This window comes from Nansenia antarctica (assembly GCF_963989245.1).
Source record: "Nansenia antarctica genome assembly, chromosome: 11".
NCBI classification, from domain to species: domain Eukaryota; kingdom Metazoa; phylum Chordata; class Actinopteri; order Argentiniformes; family Microstomatidae; genus Nansenia; species Nansenia antarctica.
This window is the reverse complement of record NC_137681.1, coordinates 3,482,812-3,499,618: the sequence shown is the minus strand read 5'-3', so window position 1 is coordinate 3,499,618 and position 16,807 is coordinate 3,482,812. Positions and strand designations below refer to the sequence as shown.

Below are 16,807 nucleotides of genomic sequence, written 5' to 3'. Positions count from 1 at the left end.
TTGTACCTGCCTCGTGACAAGTGTAATTCTTTATTTGTATGCAAACTAGATGCGTGCGACATCAAGCATAGACACCCACTTTCCTGAGGTAAATGCCCCATTTTAAGAGCCATCCATCCGGCAACTTTTCCGGATTAGACGCCGATTCGCCCCCGATGTATGCCGCTCACGAGAAGAGCCACTAGCCTTCCTGCCATTAATCTTGATAAATAAAGGATCTGCGATGGTTTTACACAGTTTGGGAGAATGAAAGACTTGACCGTGGCGTGATCAGGGGGCGTCCTCCGCCAGGCGTATTGTTCTTTTTGAAACACCGGCGCCGGCACCACATTTACAAGTCCGCAATGACATGTTTATTTGCTGTGATCTGATATACCTTTGTTGCTAGCCCAAACAGAAAGACATTCTTAATGTATATCAATGGGTACCTGCCCAGGGAAAGAGAACTAGAACCTGGCTGTCTGGTCTGAAGAAGTCTTTGCATCCTAACCTAACCCCCCTCAAAAAAACAACAACACCTTGTCTAATTGACACGTGTAAGAGGACATGGCTGGAGACAGCCAGTTGAAATGAAGCCCATCTCCTACCGTTCTTTATAACACGTCCATAGAACAGAGTTCGACGGTTCCATTTTGGAGGGAAAAAAAACCAGGCCCACAAACCCCCCAAAAACCGAGATGGTCTTGAAGCGGCAACACACACACACGCGATGTTGTTGGCAGGCCCTATTCTGCTTCTTTGAGGGGGAGTTAAGTAGCAAGTTAATCCATGTTGTCACCAAAGTGGAGGGGAGGCATGCAGACATGGATAAGACAGATTTCTGGGCATCATGTCCCTGGGCTCGAGCACTCCCTCCTCCACCAACGCTGGCTGGGCTGGTGGAAGTCGTTATGAAGTCCTTTACAACCAGTGCAGTGAAAGAGGTTAATTGATTTTTTTTTTCCTAATGTCATTATGAAAGAAGTAGATTAACCCGCGCTAATTCACTTTATTGTTCGGAATAAAGAGGAATGCGCATTGAACTCTCCTGCAAATTTGGGGCATGAATTAGGGGTGAGATGTTGTCTGTAAGGACTCTGCCAGTTTAATTAAGATATGGAAAATTGCTCATTGTTCTACGCCACTAAAGTGCTAGGAATTAGCAGCCAAATGCAGAGCCTGCGCCTTTCATATCGGGGGAGAGAAGCCGGAGCTGTTTGTTTGTTAAATACCCATAAGGCCACAGCAGCATTAAAAAAACTCAAGTACTTATTTTACTCATTTAGCATTAAGGTTGGAGAATATTGGAACCACTTAATGGCCTGGCGTTCTCTGATGTGTAACTGAGCCTAATAAAATGTGCTAGATTATAACCATTATTATTATTATTATTTTCTTCTTCTTTCTTTTAAACAATTTTAAGAACGTTATCTGAGGTGGTAGTGGGGTGTGCATACATCAATAGAAACTAGGCTGCCCGAAACTTGGATTTGGCACCGTGTGTATTGACGTGATCCTCCCTTTGAATTGGTTGTGTGTGTGTGTGTGTGTGTGTGTGTGTGTGTGTGTGTGTGAGTGAGTGTGTGAGTGTGTGTGTGAACGGCTCAGTGTGTCCCATGTTCAGTGTGTCTAACCGGCTCCTCTCCTCTTCTCTGTTTCAGGAGGTGCTGTTGAAGAGAGCTGCTGACCTTGTCGAGGCTCTGTATGGAATGCCACACAACAACCAGGTAAAGCGCAGCCACCCCTCACTACCCACAATCCCATGCAAATGACTCTCCTCTTTTGTGTACATTTGCAGTAATTAAATCAGCATCTCTTTCTCTCCCCTCTCGCAACCCTCCACTTTCTACATTTCAAAGCTACCTCCAGGCCATTGTACTGTAGCAACGATGTCATTGCTCTTTTTTTTTTCCTTCTTTTTTTCGTTTCTGTTTCCCCCCCCCCCCCACTCTCCCATTTATCCCTGGCTACTGCCCCGCATCTGAGAGAGAGAGGAGTTAATCAGTCAAAACACACACAGAGAGACCTATTCAAATGAAAGAACAACCTTGAACCAGGTCCAGAAAGGTTTCTGGAACTAATGCAAATTCACAAATAAATCTACCGAGCACAGCTTTTTTATCAGGCCTTGCGTGTAGCTAATGCATTCTGCTAAATTGGCCCCTCTACTACTTTTGTTTTCTCTCCAACGTTTTCCAGCGCAAACCAACAACCTTGTGCCCCTTTTCGACAGATGCCTCATTTACACCCCAACACACACAAGCGCCTTCCATATCAATACTCGTCTCTGTCTCCTCCGCTAACAAGGCGGCGCTAGCTAAGACAACAACGGATGCCGTAACATTAGATGCAAAGAAGCTTTTCGCTAATACTACCATGTCAGAGGCAAACCTCTGTGGATTGAAACTAGTGGGGGCTGTGTACTCTGTACTCTGTATCGGTCACACACCTCTAACCCCCTCCTCCCCACCCCCTCTTTTCACCCCCACCCCCCTTCTCTTGTTTTCTAGGAGATCATTCTGAAGAGGGCGGCTGACATTGCAGAGGCGCTCTACAGCGTACCGCGCAACCACAACCAGATCCCCTCTCTGGGAAACACGGCGTCGCACGGAGGAATGATGGGGGTCAACTCGTTCGGCAGCCAGCTAGCAGTCAACGTATCAGAGACATCTCAGGGTAATGACCAGGGGTGTATACCTAGCCTTCACATGCTAACGACCAGGGTGTATACCTAGCCTTCTCAGGGTTAACACTAGAACAGCCAGGTTGAGGGGTCATTTGACCCCCTGTGAGTAAAGAAATGTTATAAAATGTTATATCTTTGCACTCGATCACATTTCACGACCCTCCTTTCATGACTTTTCCTAGATATGTGCGTTCTACCACCCAGTATCCTTATTTTTTTTTTAAAATCACATCAGGATAAGCTAGTATAAAGCTATTTTGCAGTTTTTCTGTGTAGGAAGTAGGCTAATTTACAAGCGGCCAACTAGTGGTCGTTGTGTGTAAATAGTAGATTCCCTTTCTAAAGAGGGGGTCATTTCAGTAGGTTTTAAGACATTTAAGAGGCGGCTCTTTTAGTAGGTAAAATAAAAACGCACGGCTGTTCTAGTGCTAACGACCAGGGGTGTATACCTACCCTTCTCAGGCTAATGACCAGAGTGTAATACCTACCTAGCCATGAGAGATGATGAGCTGCTGTCAAACTACAACAACTCATCTTCTCTCCTCCTCTTACCTTTCGATATTACCTGGGTCCGGTCCTTGGCTTTTTTTTTTTGCTTTTTTTTTTTACGCCCGGGCTTGCAGCTCTATCTTCCATGGCTGTCTCTCTAATTACTGTCCCCGGGGGCTCTCGCCTGACACTGCCTCTGCTCTCCTCTCTCGTCTGCCTGGCAGGGAGAAGGACCGCTCCTATCCACTATTCACATAGCAACACCGCTGATAATAGTTTTACATCTGCTCTCTGTTGCCAACTGCTAAGGTCAGGGGCAGAGTGGATAGAGGGTCTTCTTCTTCTTCTCTCTCTCTCTCTCTCTCTCTCTCTCTCTCTCTCTCTCTCTCTCTCTCTCTCTCTCTCTCTCTCTCTCTCATGAACACGAGGCAGCACATGCACATATTCCCACACTCCACACACTAATAGCTTATGTTGGATATTATGTCATGGCTCTCTAGCCTATACAGTATAACACAGAATAACATAACCACGTTCACTCACATACTACACTGCACACGCCTACCTGACTTCACTGCCTTATACATAGGTAGTGCTGAGATAGATACAGACTCTGTTAGCTAGGATGTATTAACTGACCGAGCGATACCATGTAGAGGTAACGACAGGTCGATGAAATATTGTTGGTATAAAATACCAGTGTGACACACACCGATATAGAACAGCAGTGTTACTGGACATAACACACACACCCATAAGGGATATTAATTGGCTATCGTTATCTCGTTAGAATTAGACAGCAGACACACAGGGGATGGCAGAATACCACAGTGTCTTCAGAAGGGCTCCTCTCAATGTTGATCAATCGCTCCGTACCACAATGTACAGTACCTACCTGCCTCCCCCTAACCCTATCCCTAACCCTATCCCTAACCCTGACCCTGACCCTAACCCTAACCCTGACCCTGACCCTATCCCTAACCCTGACCCTATCCCTAACCCTAACCCTATCCCTGACCCTGACCCTATCCTTAACCCTGACCCTGACCCTATCCCTGACCCTATCCCTAACCCTGACCCTGACCCTCACCCTGACCCTATCCCCAACCCTATCCCTCACCCTCACCCTCACCCTAACCTCATCCCTGACCCTAACCCTGACCGTATCCCTGACCCTGACCCCGAAAACTAACCTGAGGCGTGGGGCGCTTATTGTACCCTAACCTAAACCTAACCCTTGTGTTTCTTAGAGGGTAGTGGTGGTGTAGGGCATAGTGACTTAGCCCAATAACCAGTAGGGCATGAGTTCGAACCCCGCCTGGAGCACCACTGACATTCAGCCCTGTGATAACTATTGGGTTGTCCCCTGACACTAAACAAACTTGACCCTAGGTGTGTGGTGTACTATTCCATGAACCTGTCCCTGACCCTTGACCCTTTCCATCCACAGTGGGCTACAGCCGTAACACCAGCAGCGTGTCCCCCCGCGGGTACGTGCCCAGCAGCACCCCCCAGCAGTCCAACTACAACACCGTCAGCCAAAGCATGAACGGCTACGGCAACTCCATGTCCAACCTCGGGGTGCCCAGCTCACCCGGCTTCCTCAACGGCTCCTCCGCCAACTCTCCTTACGGCAGTAAGTATCAAGGTAAAAACAACACCTTTTTTTGGTTCTTTACTCCTCTCCTTTACCCAACTTCTCCCTCCCTCCCTCCCTCTCTCTCTCCCTCCCTCTCCCTCTCCCTCCCTCCCTCCTCCTCCAAGTGGCTTTGTTTCTTCTCTCTTTCTTTTTTGGTTTTTATGATTATGACACCCCTCCTTTTCCCTCTGTTGTTTTTTTTTGATTTTGAACGTTTTTTTTTTTTTTGGAATGTGTGCTACTGGATAAAAGGAGGGATGACTCTGGAGGTGGGACACCCAGGACACGTTTAACAATCCGACCCAGATTAGTAATTACAAAACACACAGGACACAACAATCACACATTGGAAAACATTGGACATTGGACATTGGTGCAGGAAATCCCCCCCAACCCCCACCCACCCCCCCACCCCCCCAAAACCCCCAAATTATAGACCCCACCCCCCAAAAAACCCGTCTCGACTGATTTCCCCCAGTCAAGAGTCTATTGCGTAACCTATTATCCAGAGTGGCTGAGGCAGAACATTTCATAATCCACCAACTCCAACTTCCATCTTTTTTATTTACTTCCTCATTTATTTTTTCTTTAATGACAAATTCCTTTTCCTGACATCTTACGTCCCACCCACCCACCCATCCTCAAAATCACCTCACAATCACATTTTTTTTTTAATTTCTCCCTCCTATACACTTATACTTTCTGTTACTTTCCACACAACAACATTTTATGTTTTGAAAAAAAAGAGGCAAGGCCCGAAATCAATCAATCAACCGAACAACTAAACAAACATTATTTTTTACATTTTTCTCCGTGAAACTCCTCTCTGAGTGGTGACTTTTTTGCTCTCATTGCAGTAGTGCCGTCGAGTCCCACCATGGCCGCCTCTTCGGTCAGCCTCTCTTCCAACTGTAGCAGTAACCACGGCATTTTCTCATTCTCACCTGCCAATGTCATCTCTGCAGTGAAACAAAAGAGCGCCTTTGCCCCTGTTGTAAGGCCACAGGCGTCTCCTCCTCCTTCTTGCACCAGTGCAAATGGCAATGGACTTCAAGGTGAGCCCCGCCCTCCTCCTCCTCCCTCCTTTTACGGTGTACGGTGCCCCCCCCCCACACCCACCATAAGACCTGTGACCCACCTGTTCTTAAGTTCTCAGACCTCCTCTCAGTTGTTCTGTTCGGCCGCATCACCTCACCACCACCCACTCTCCACCCACCCCTCAAAAGAAGGCACTACTTACTTTACTACTACCCCATTTCTTTCTTAAACTGTTACGAGTGGCAGACATCAATTATATATTTGTGGATGGATGGGTGATTGCGTAGACGGACGGACGGATGGATTGATGGATACATTATGCATGTATGCATGTGCATGTGTGAGTTTGATTTATTTATTTATTTATTTATTTATTTATCTAACCATTAATGATTAAGGGAAGTTAAGTGTCTCTTGGGGGTATCCCCACCCCCCCCCCCACGCCCACCCTCCCCCCCCCCCCCCCCCCCACCCACACCGTCTGCATTGGCACCACCCAGTACAATTTAACTGGCTACCGATATGAGAATATAAATAAAGACATAAAAATCAATGTGATCATATTATAAAGCATTGTAATAGTGGCGAGCATTATAATCATAAACAAACAAATCACTTAAGAGTGGCATAGCGCGGTCCTGCTTATGCATTATTCACCGCAACCCCTCGGATCCCCCTCTTTTACATTTAATCGGAATTGAACATCATATGCATTAATATTCACAACCCAAACCCCCCCCGCCCCCCCTCCTCTCACACACACACACACACACACACCTCCCCCAACCCTCCCACCCCCTTCCCCTGACCCCTCGTGAGCTCATTCAAGTCCTTGGTGAATAGACTGCGTGTAGCTCTGACAAGCTTCTCTCCAGGATGGTATTTTAATGTGGCTAGGACTAGAGATCAGCCCCTGGAAACACACACGTCAAAGTTCCCACTGATTTAGGAGGGGTATTGTACTCGGTTAAATATTCATGGTTTCTCTCTCTCTCGCTGTAGCTACTAAAACAGAGCGAAGTGAAAAGGCCAAAAGCATAAAGATTTTTATTCAATGTGTTTTTTTTTTGGGTGAGTGTGCACTCTAACACATGAGGCATCTAGCAAAGGCCTTGTGAGGGCACATCTACTTCTAAAGATAATATCTCCTAATGAGAGAGAGCGTTCTCTCCAGAAAGGGTCGTAAGTTGCAAATCAGCATCACTCACCAAATTAAAGCCTTATTTTGGCTTGGGAGTTTTTCCCTCTATGTCAAGGCTGACTTGTTTGCTTTGAAAACATGTTTTAGCCATAGTGTGTGCATCCAAGATTAATAATGTTGGAGCTAATGAAGTGGGAAATTAAAGTTCATGCTGCTACATGCGTACACTTATTAATATGTGGTTTGCAGAAATTAATGAGGAATGCCATGTCATCAAGTCCTCGCGCAAACTTAAAAACATTCGAACCATGACACCACAAATAAGTTGAAAGCGGTAGAGAAATTGGAGGCCTAATTGTTAAAGTGAGTGGAATGAGGAAGTACATCAATCTTGGCCTGATGGCAGCTCATCTCTGCAACCTCTTCATCCACTCAGACACTCGGAAATCAGGTTTCACAGATTTCACAGATACTTCTAGATGCATCCATACAATCAGGATAACTTACAAAATATGATGTTTTAATCTCAAAATCATAGATATTTCTAGATTCATACGATCGTGATACATTTGAAAATGTGAGGTTTTAATCTCAAAATCATCAATATTCTAGATCCATACGATCATGATAACTTAGAAAATATGATGTTTTAATCTCAAAATCATCTATACTTCTAGATGCATAGGCTACAATCATGATAACTTATCGAAAATAATCGTTTTTTCATCTCAAATCAATCTAAAATAACTTTCTACTACGGTGGGGGGAAATGCTGGGTATGAAGTTGAGGGGAAGAGAGAGAAGAGAGCCCATAAGAGAGGATTTCAATTTGGGAAGCAGAGAAGAAGTGTCTGTGCCGTGGCTGGCTGGGGCGCCGCTGTCTGTATCTGACGTGGCAATGCCGTCCTCCGTATCTGACGTTAGCAGAAGTGACCATGTTGTTTCCCAGCTGTCAGCCTGGCCAACCCCCAGGGAGTCTGGGCCACTGTTTGCCATTAACAAAACGCTCAAAGAAATATCACACATGTGGGAAGCAGGATGCTGCTTTCTCCTGAAAATGTCAGAAAGAGCTCCTCTTTAAAAAAAAAAACAGAGTAGTCTTTCTCTCCTATGTCCTGTTAGAAAAGCACATTTCACTCAGCCCCGTCCAACCCCCGTCCAACCCACCCACCCACCCCCCCCACACACACGCACACTATTTCACAATGCTCCACCCACACCCACACCCACACCCACAAACCCATCCCACGGCAGCCATCTTCTTTTCATGAACTACAGGGGAGGCATAATGTTTCCTGTGAATTAAGTGAAGCTGTGTACAGTTGGTCGTTGGGCTGTAATGTTGAAGCTGTGTACTGTTGTGTGGTAGTTGCAGTGTAATGTTGAAGCTGTGTACTGTTGTGTGGTAGTTGCAGTGTAATGTTGAAGCTGTGTACAGTGGGTAGTTGCAGTGTAATGTTGAAGCTGTGTACAGTGGGTAGTTGCAGTGTAATGTTGAAGCTGTGTACAGTGGGTAGTTGGGCTGTAATGTTGAAGCTGTGTACAGTGGGTAGTTGCAGTGTAATGTTGAAGCTGTGTACTGTGGGTAGTTGGGCTGTAATGTTGAAGCTGTGTACAGTGGGTAGTTGCAGTGTAATGTTGAAGCTGTGTACTGTGGGTAGTTGGGCTGTAATGTTGAAGCTGTGTACAGTGGGTAGTTGCAGTGTAATGTTGAAGCTGTGTACAGTGGGTAGTTGCAGTGTAATGTTGAAGCTGTGTACAGTGGGTAGTTGCAGTGTAATGTTGAAGCTGTGTACAGTGTGGTAGTTGCAGTGTAATGTTGAAGCTGTGTACAGTGGGTAGTTGCAGTGTAATGTTGAAGCTGTGTACAGTGTGGTAGTTGCAGTGTAATGTTGAAGCTGTGTACAGTGGGTAGTTGCAGTGTAATGTTGAAGCTGTGTACAGTGTGGTAGTTGCAGTGTAATGTTGAAGCTGTGTACAGTGGGTAGTTGGGCTGTAATGTTGACCTGTGTTGTTTTCTCTTCTCTTGCAGGGATGTCAGGACTGGTCGTCCCTCCTATGTAGATTGCACTTCCTTCTTCTTCCCAAGCACCAAGCGTCACAATATGGTCTGCAGGGGACATGTTTAGTACATTTAGAAGATTCTGGTTGAATCTGTGTCATCAATCATGAATAAAATCAACAACTTATTCTGTTATTCAGAGAGAAAAAAAGACTTTGTTTCAAAGATTTTATTCAAACAAATATGAATTGACATGCAAGCAACTTTGTCATGAACAATTTTAATTTTATTGACTGAATTTCTTCTTGTCATATTTTCACATTTCTCAGTCTTGAAGAAAAAAGGAAGAAAAATGCCTATTTTGTATAAATGTTTCTGGTTTGATCTTGGCTATGTCTAGTTCCTTGCTATGTATCGGGAGAAACATTGTTGATGCGCCATTTGAAGAAAACACTGATTAAAAACGCCTCAGACTATGTTTCTCTTTACATGATGCACAATAATTGTGCATCTCTATAATGTGAATTCATTTTTCTGTTTTTCTTTCTTTTCTTTTTTTTTTGTGGTAAGAAAAAGGGGGCCAAGACAGTGAGCCATTAAAAACTGGAGATAATATGAAATATATGATTTTAAAAACAAACAGACATCAACATGAAGTACATAAGAACACAACCTTGGCGGAGGGGAGGGTCTGGCAAAAAGGAGATGTTATCACGCTTACTTCATCTAAAAAATGAACTTTGTAACTTATTGTAGTTAGAAAATTGTAACTTTGATATTGCAAAAATTCTTCTCTTGCCTTCAACAAGCACACTAACAGAGATGAAAGCTACTGTCTGTTGGTAAAAAGAAAATACTTCCACTGCTAGTGCTTCCCGTTAAGCAAGTGTGAACTGCAATGTTTTTCAACTTTTTTGCTAGCACTGTATAATACTGCATTCTTAGGCTACTGTGAAGTCTATGTTTCTTGTACCAGAAAGTTGTCCTTTTACTTCTATCTCCTTATTCCCTAATGTGTTTTGTATGTGGTTATACAATTGTAGACTTTTGTGATTTTGCCAAAGTTGTAGCTAAATATTTATACACTTGTCTTGAATTTTTCCAGATCCACTTAAATATTTAGTACAGAGTTTTATTCCTTCTTCTAAAAACGGTAAAAGGAGTAAAATAGTCTTCTACATTGCAACACTTTCACATAAACACTTGCGGTCACTAAGGGAATTTTTTGTAACATATCAATTATAAATATTGTATTTATCTTTGAAATTTTTGTAAATTGCTTTCAATCATTTAATTTGATTTTGTACGTATCGTTTGTCATGGCCAGATATTGGGATGCAGCACAGAGAGGTTGAAGCCAAGAACCATTGCCTACATTTGCTTTCTTGTATCGATAGATGTTAATGTCCATACATTTCATTTGTATTTCCAAAGTTAAGTTTGTCAAAAAAATAATTCCATCCATTTTTTTTATTAGTTTTGTTATTTTGAGAAAACAGTCAAATTCATTGTTTATTTTTGTATTAATTTCTAAGTTATGTAAAACAAAAATACTTTTTGGAATAAAACTGTTTGTTGTATAGTCCGATAACTTGTTTGTGACACATGGCTGTAATAATAATGGTAGAAAAATGTGCATGTCAGCAGCCCCGGGGAGATGACTCAGTTTGTTGTTGTACATTTCTGTTTTGTAGAATGTAAAAAGTCATTTTTACCTGCCTACCCATATCACTTAGCTGAACTGTGTTTACAGAGAGGATAATACGCATCAAAACCCCTGTCTGATCTGGACTGGAACTATACTGTACGTTAATCATTGATGTTTATTCAAACCTGTCAGAGGACTTAGCTCTTTGGACACCTTAGACCTCTGAAGAGAACCCTTCTGTTGGTTTAACGACATATTTACACCACAATGCCAATCATTACTCCATGAAGATGATCAATGGTGTAAAAAGCACAAACATTTTTTTTTACTAAAAATAAAAAAATAAGTATTGTGACCCCCCTCCATCTTTTGACTATTTTTGTCATTTTCTGTTAGTATTTGGCTTTTACTTCCCCCCAATTCAGTGTGAACATATTTTGTATCATAAATGGTATAAAAAGCCAGGATAAAAATGCTCTATATTGTAAATGGCATTTTGTAATAATTCCATAAGATATTGTAGCACCATACCGTAGCTGAATTCAACAGACCATCTTCTTCTTTTCCCCGACACTTATTGATTTTCTTGGTTGTGCCAAAACCCAACCAACGAGACACAAATGTTTCTATGAAGGTTTTTTATTTTCATCTTTTTTTCTTTTGCACTTAACACTTTGTAAATCTCATATTGTAACGTTAAGTAGAAATGCAGCAGTTTTTTTTTTTCGTATTTTTTTTTCCCGTTTGAAACCAAAAAGGGATGTTCCCTCTTGGCATCAACTGCACACAAGTTTTTCTTTTCTAGGGGAAAGCAGGGCAGCTGTAGAGAGAAATACATGATGAATGTGCAATGGATTTGCTTTGTGATCGCTCAACAAAGCCTGGCTAAGTGGGGAAGCCTGAGAAGTCACCTTGGAAGTGAGAGAGAGACGCAAGGTTACATGAAGAACATTTGTGAATTTCATCATTTCTAGAAATTTGGTTTTTGTGTTTTTTCGACTAATTAGACCATGCACTCATTTTGCTTTGTTGCCTTCAGTCTAAGGATCTCACTAAATGGTCGACATTTCTGTTAGGGAAAACTATTATTTTGTTTTATGTGTACATTTTTTTTTTGTTCTATGTCCACATTTTTACATATAACTGTATAAAGATGTTCATTTTACACAATATTTAATTAAAGTATTTCTTGTCTGTGAAATATTCTCTCCTTGTTGCTTTGTGTGCAGTGAATACCAAGGGAGCGTTACATACACTATTATGCATGGATGAATAACTTTCAATATATAAACCATTCAGAATAATACTGTAGCATCCGTCTGTGGTCACATAAGATCTCTATGTAGTCTACTGGTTGATGATGGCGTCTTAGATGCTTAAACCTTAGGCATTATTCTCCCAGTCATTCAAACACCGAACACTTATTTACTTACCAAAGTTTCACTAGTACCCCAAATCTCTTTTTTCCTGAACCCGAACCCATCCATTCTGACTCATCCTGAGGGTCGATAATGAGTCAGGAGACTGAACAAGTCATAAATACGTCTCCAATGTACCTTTAAGGGGAATCTGGGATTCAACAGCAACAACAATGCGTCACCCCACCACTTTTTTGGGTGAAATGTAACCAATCTATAACCAATTCATAGACAGAGGATACAAGGACTGACCATCCATGAGGTCAACATGATAGTTTAATAAACATGTTTACAATTACACATAATGGAGAACAACCTTTTATTTTGGGTTCTGACAGGATAACACAGCATTTATATGGCTATATACGATCAATCTAAAAGCCCAACAACTGATACCAACCCCAGATCGGCCCTGTCAGGTTAACTCTAATGTCAAATCTAACCCAAACACCATTTCGAATCGTTTTTAACATGCACACTGATATCCAGTGGTAGAAAAGAAGGTACAAATAGGGCTCCATTTTTAAAAAATATCTTCAAGGGTCCGTCTACACCTAGAGAGGGCATTGAGATTCAAACATTCAGTCTCCAGAATGCAGAAGGAGGACTCTGGTTATCATCCTGGGTCATTTTAACTGGCGTTGGCCCTTCTAGCAGCAGCAGGTCACCCTCTTCAGGCTGGGTGCTTTTTTTTTGGGGGGGGGGGAAATGGTGACATGTGGCTTTCATCTTCCACTTCTGTGAATTCCTTAAAGGAATCCCATCCTCCTGGGGGCCAGCCTCGGCGGTCAGCCCAATGATCCCTGAAGAACAAGCACCATCCTGGATGAGACTGTACTATCTCTGCTACGGTTGTTATCGGTTACAGGACTGTACATCCGTTTCAGAGCATCCGTTTTAATAGCATTCCCACAAATCAGTTCTGTTCTGTTGTTATGAATTATGCTTCAATACATTTCATCTGCTCCCAATGAATGCCCTTGAACACAACACACTATGATCACAAAGTATAAATATTTTTTTCTGAGTAGGACAGTCCCACTCATATTTTTCATTTTATTGGACCGATACAGTGAAGACAGACAGGACAGTAAGGAGAGAGGGCATGTCAGCAGGGCATGGGGCCGGATTCGAACCCATGCCGACATGGGCATGTGTGTGCACTGTAGACCACGGTGCTAGACCACTGGACCACCCCAGGCCACATGATCACAATATTAACCAGAATCTATATCTTTAATTCGCACACATAACTAGTTATGATTGGTGACTGACTGGTTAATGGATGCTGCCGTAGAACATTTGTGTACAAACACAGAACAGTTATACTTTATAGAATTCCATTTCCTCATCGCAGGTTCAACACTTGACTGTCAGGATGTAGAGTAAAGTGGGTCTAGTCACAACCAGTCTGCAGCACCACAACCATAACTGCAGCAGGCCCTAAAGATGGCCGAACACACGGTTAGATTAACATTACTGAAAACACATTAACATTTTGTTAAAGGTGCAGTCTTGGATTTAAACACAAACAAAGTGATCCCTCTGCCATCTTGGTAAACAGCAGAGGGATGGGCTGGAGAAATTGAACCACTTTGAAACACAGAGATGGAGCTATCAATGCTAGGAGATCCATGAGGTGAAAATTATAGTTTTATAACTATGTTTTAAATGCTACAGCATTTGTTTTCAATAACATTGTTCATAAAAACGAGAGTCAAACAAGCTTATATGTTGGGTTCTGGTGCGGTAAAGTTACTGGACATTCTTCAATCCCAAAAGTCCCAAAATAGATGTACCAATCCCAGCCTACCCATTTAAGGAACGCTTCACTCTTTCACATCATTCATAAGCGATATAGTATTTTTATCGTAGTGAATATGCACAGACAGATTAGATTATCTGCCACTAAGTTGTGATCCATTCGTTGTAACGCTTTTGAGAGGCAGACAGACGACCGCTTTTTCTAAAAAAGTGTTTTCGAATCAGAAAACAATCAATGCGAAGGCCAAGGTTATCTTTTGTCTATAAGGGGGTGGTATCGTTTTGAACCTTCTCATAGTTCAAACGCGGGAAAAAAAGGGCCCTTTGTGAAATCTATACTCATCAACTGGGTCAACTAGAGCAATATAAAGCCACGAGAGGAGAGGCTTCGCTTCTTTTAAAACAACCGCAAACCTTATCTGCCTTTCAGAGCGCACCCTGGATGGGTAGGTCAGAAAATGTCAATTTCTCATCAAGACAACGTTGTTTGCCACCATTTTTGTACAATTAAGAGAATGCAGAGTAGCAGCATCAGTGATTTGCAGCTTATTCTGTCCCCGGCCGGCCGCCCGGATCACAGACGGCCTGTCAGATAATGAGGGTTGCTGATAGCCGCCGTGTCAATATGCCACAGAACAACGTTTCAATGTGAGGCCTTGTGGCTTTTTTTCTCTCCTTTACCCCCTGGATGATCCCAGGCGTGATAACGATACACACAAACCACGTGCACGCGTAAGTGAATGCACGCGCACACACACACACACACACACGCATACACGCCCACACACACTCACACACGCATACACGCCCACACACACTCACACACAGACTCATGACCACGGACTCACACACACACACACAAATGTGCACGCGCACGCACGCACGCACACACACACACACACACCGACACCGACACACACACACACACACACACGCACTCTCACACACACACACACACACACACACGCGCACACACACACACACACACACCCACACACCCACACACACACACACCCACACACACACACACACACATCTGCATTCAGACACATAATGTGTATCTATCTCACAATCCAGTTAGCACAATGCGTAAATATATCAAGAGAGGGCCTAGCTGTCCCTATACTCCCTGAAACAATCCCTCCATTATCTTCGAAAGATAATGATTTTGTAGACCATCGGTAAGAAGAAAAACTACATCTGAACTAGATTACAAATGGATGTCCGTCTGACTCTGTCACTTGCTGTAGGCTTGTTGTCTATCTCCTTGAAACATATCTACTCTTAACCGACATGTTTTACGTTAATGTCATTGCCTCATTAATAGCTGTTTGAAAGCGTGTCTAGCTATAGCTAGCGACGTAACAGAACACGGCTACAGTAGCTAGATAGATACGTAGATAGATGTCGAGCCGTGCTGTAAATAATACTGTAGCAGATTGAGAGAAACTCTAACCTCGGTCCCGATCGTCGCCATATCCATAAAGAAAATAAGAAAACCGAGAGAGATAGAACACTCTCCGATATCAAAGGGTGGTTCCTCAAATGGCCCCCCTACCGTCGTGCACCACACTCAATCACACAGAAAGCCTCTTTATTATTGAGACCTAATGGCTGTCCTATACCATCATTTTTAATGTACTCATTAAATATTTATAAATCCTGGGTCAATAATAGCTCATAACCCAGGGCCTGCAGGAGTCATAGATGCGCTCATTCGACGTGGCGACTGCACTTTCAAATCAAACCAAAGGTCACGGGGGTCGCGTGGATCACAGCCAAGCCGGGGTTGGGAGGAGGGAAGAGGGATATCTTGTTGTTGTTACTATTAGGACAATTATTTCTGCAGTGCTGGCCGATTCCCCCACCTCGCAAGTAAAAGCAAGACAATATTGACTTCAACTTTGTGTTCTTTCTCCTCCGAATGTGGTAGCGAGCCGTGTTGTGAGAACACCGCATTGTGTATCCTTATATATCACAAGACTCTTCCTCTCAATATCAGACAAACAGGCAGTAAATCACAACTATGCAGGCTCCCTGAGGAAGGTATTCATTGACAGGGCTGCCTTTTGTTGCATAGATACAAGTATCTACTATCCCCCCACAGAAAATAGATGTTAATCTCTTTGTGAAGATAACCCTCACGTTGCAAGTGGCCTGAAGTGACACGATACAGATGAACGGTGTATTATTCAAAATAAAGTAGCAAAATAGTCTCTGTGTCTATAATTTCACATAGTTAGAGCATTGTGTATTCTATAAGCCCAACATATACCATTCCCATTGAAGTGGATGTAGACTATACTCACTCTGTGGAAACTCTGTCAATGCGCTGTGCGTTTTACATCGACTAACGTTGTGTATTATTCCCTCGGTGGGGAAGAGAACCACGTCATTTCTTTTTTTTTACGGATTCTAATGAGAGGTCGATGATTGCTCTGGAGTTTCATAAAAAGTCGTCTACTACTTTGATGTTCCCTCTCTATCAATATCAGCCCAGAACACGCTGGCGGGTTGACATCATAGTAGTGTGGGTCATATTTCAGGAAAAACATTAAAGTGTAACGCAGAGTTGTTACTACGGTACTAAAAATGGATGCGTCGAAGTCGTGAAATGTCTGACTGACTGGGCCCAACCTCACCCCCCCCCCCCCGACTTTGTGTCGGGCCAATCTTTTGCCAACTAGCCTTTTGTCTGCTCTCTCTTCTGAAGAGACTAGCGTGGCACATGGCTGTGTGACTGTGTGACTCCGTGGCTGTGTGGCTGTGTGTCTGTGGCCTGCGCAGCTCTGAGCCCTTCTCTCCTACGCTCTCGGGAGTGTTATCCCCTTCCCCTCGCATTCCCGCTTCATGGCATAATCTTTGTTTTTGCAGTCCCAACTGGCGGTACCCATGGCAATCTCTATGTATGTCTAATGCCCCGACTCCTGACTCCCCCACTGTCCGTGTTTGATAGCTGCCGTAACCATACACCAGTTGTTCCATGAGTGCGTGTGGGACGGG

General features: G+C 43.3%; 1 protein-coding gene across 1 annotated transcript in view; it reads left to right on the top strand.

Annotated features, from left to right (window-relative positions):
* The window catches only part of ebf3a (EBF transcription factor 3a), a gene marked incomplete at both ends in the record, with an annotated part of 86,027 nt that extends 76,991 nt beyond the window's left edge, over nucleotides 1-9,036 (top strand). The window contains 5 exons of the mRNA XM_080541887.1: nucleotides 1,641-1,706; nucleotides 2,490-2,655; nucleotides 4,605-4,802; nucleotides 5,651-5,848; nucleotides 9,005-9,036. Coding sequence (XP_080398013.1) covers nucleotides 1,641-1,706; nucleotides 2,490-2,655; nucleotides 4,605-4,802; nucleotides 5,651-5,848; nucleotides 9,005-9,036 — 660 coding nt within the window. The remainder of the gene's footprint in view (nucleotides 1-1,640; nucleotides 1,707-2,489; nucleotides 2,656-4,604; nucleotides 4,803-5,650; nucleotides 5,849-9,004) is intronic.
* Nucleotides 9,037-16,807: the final 7,771 nt, after the last annotated feature.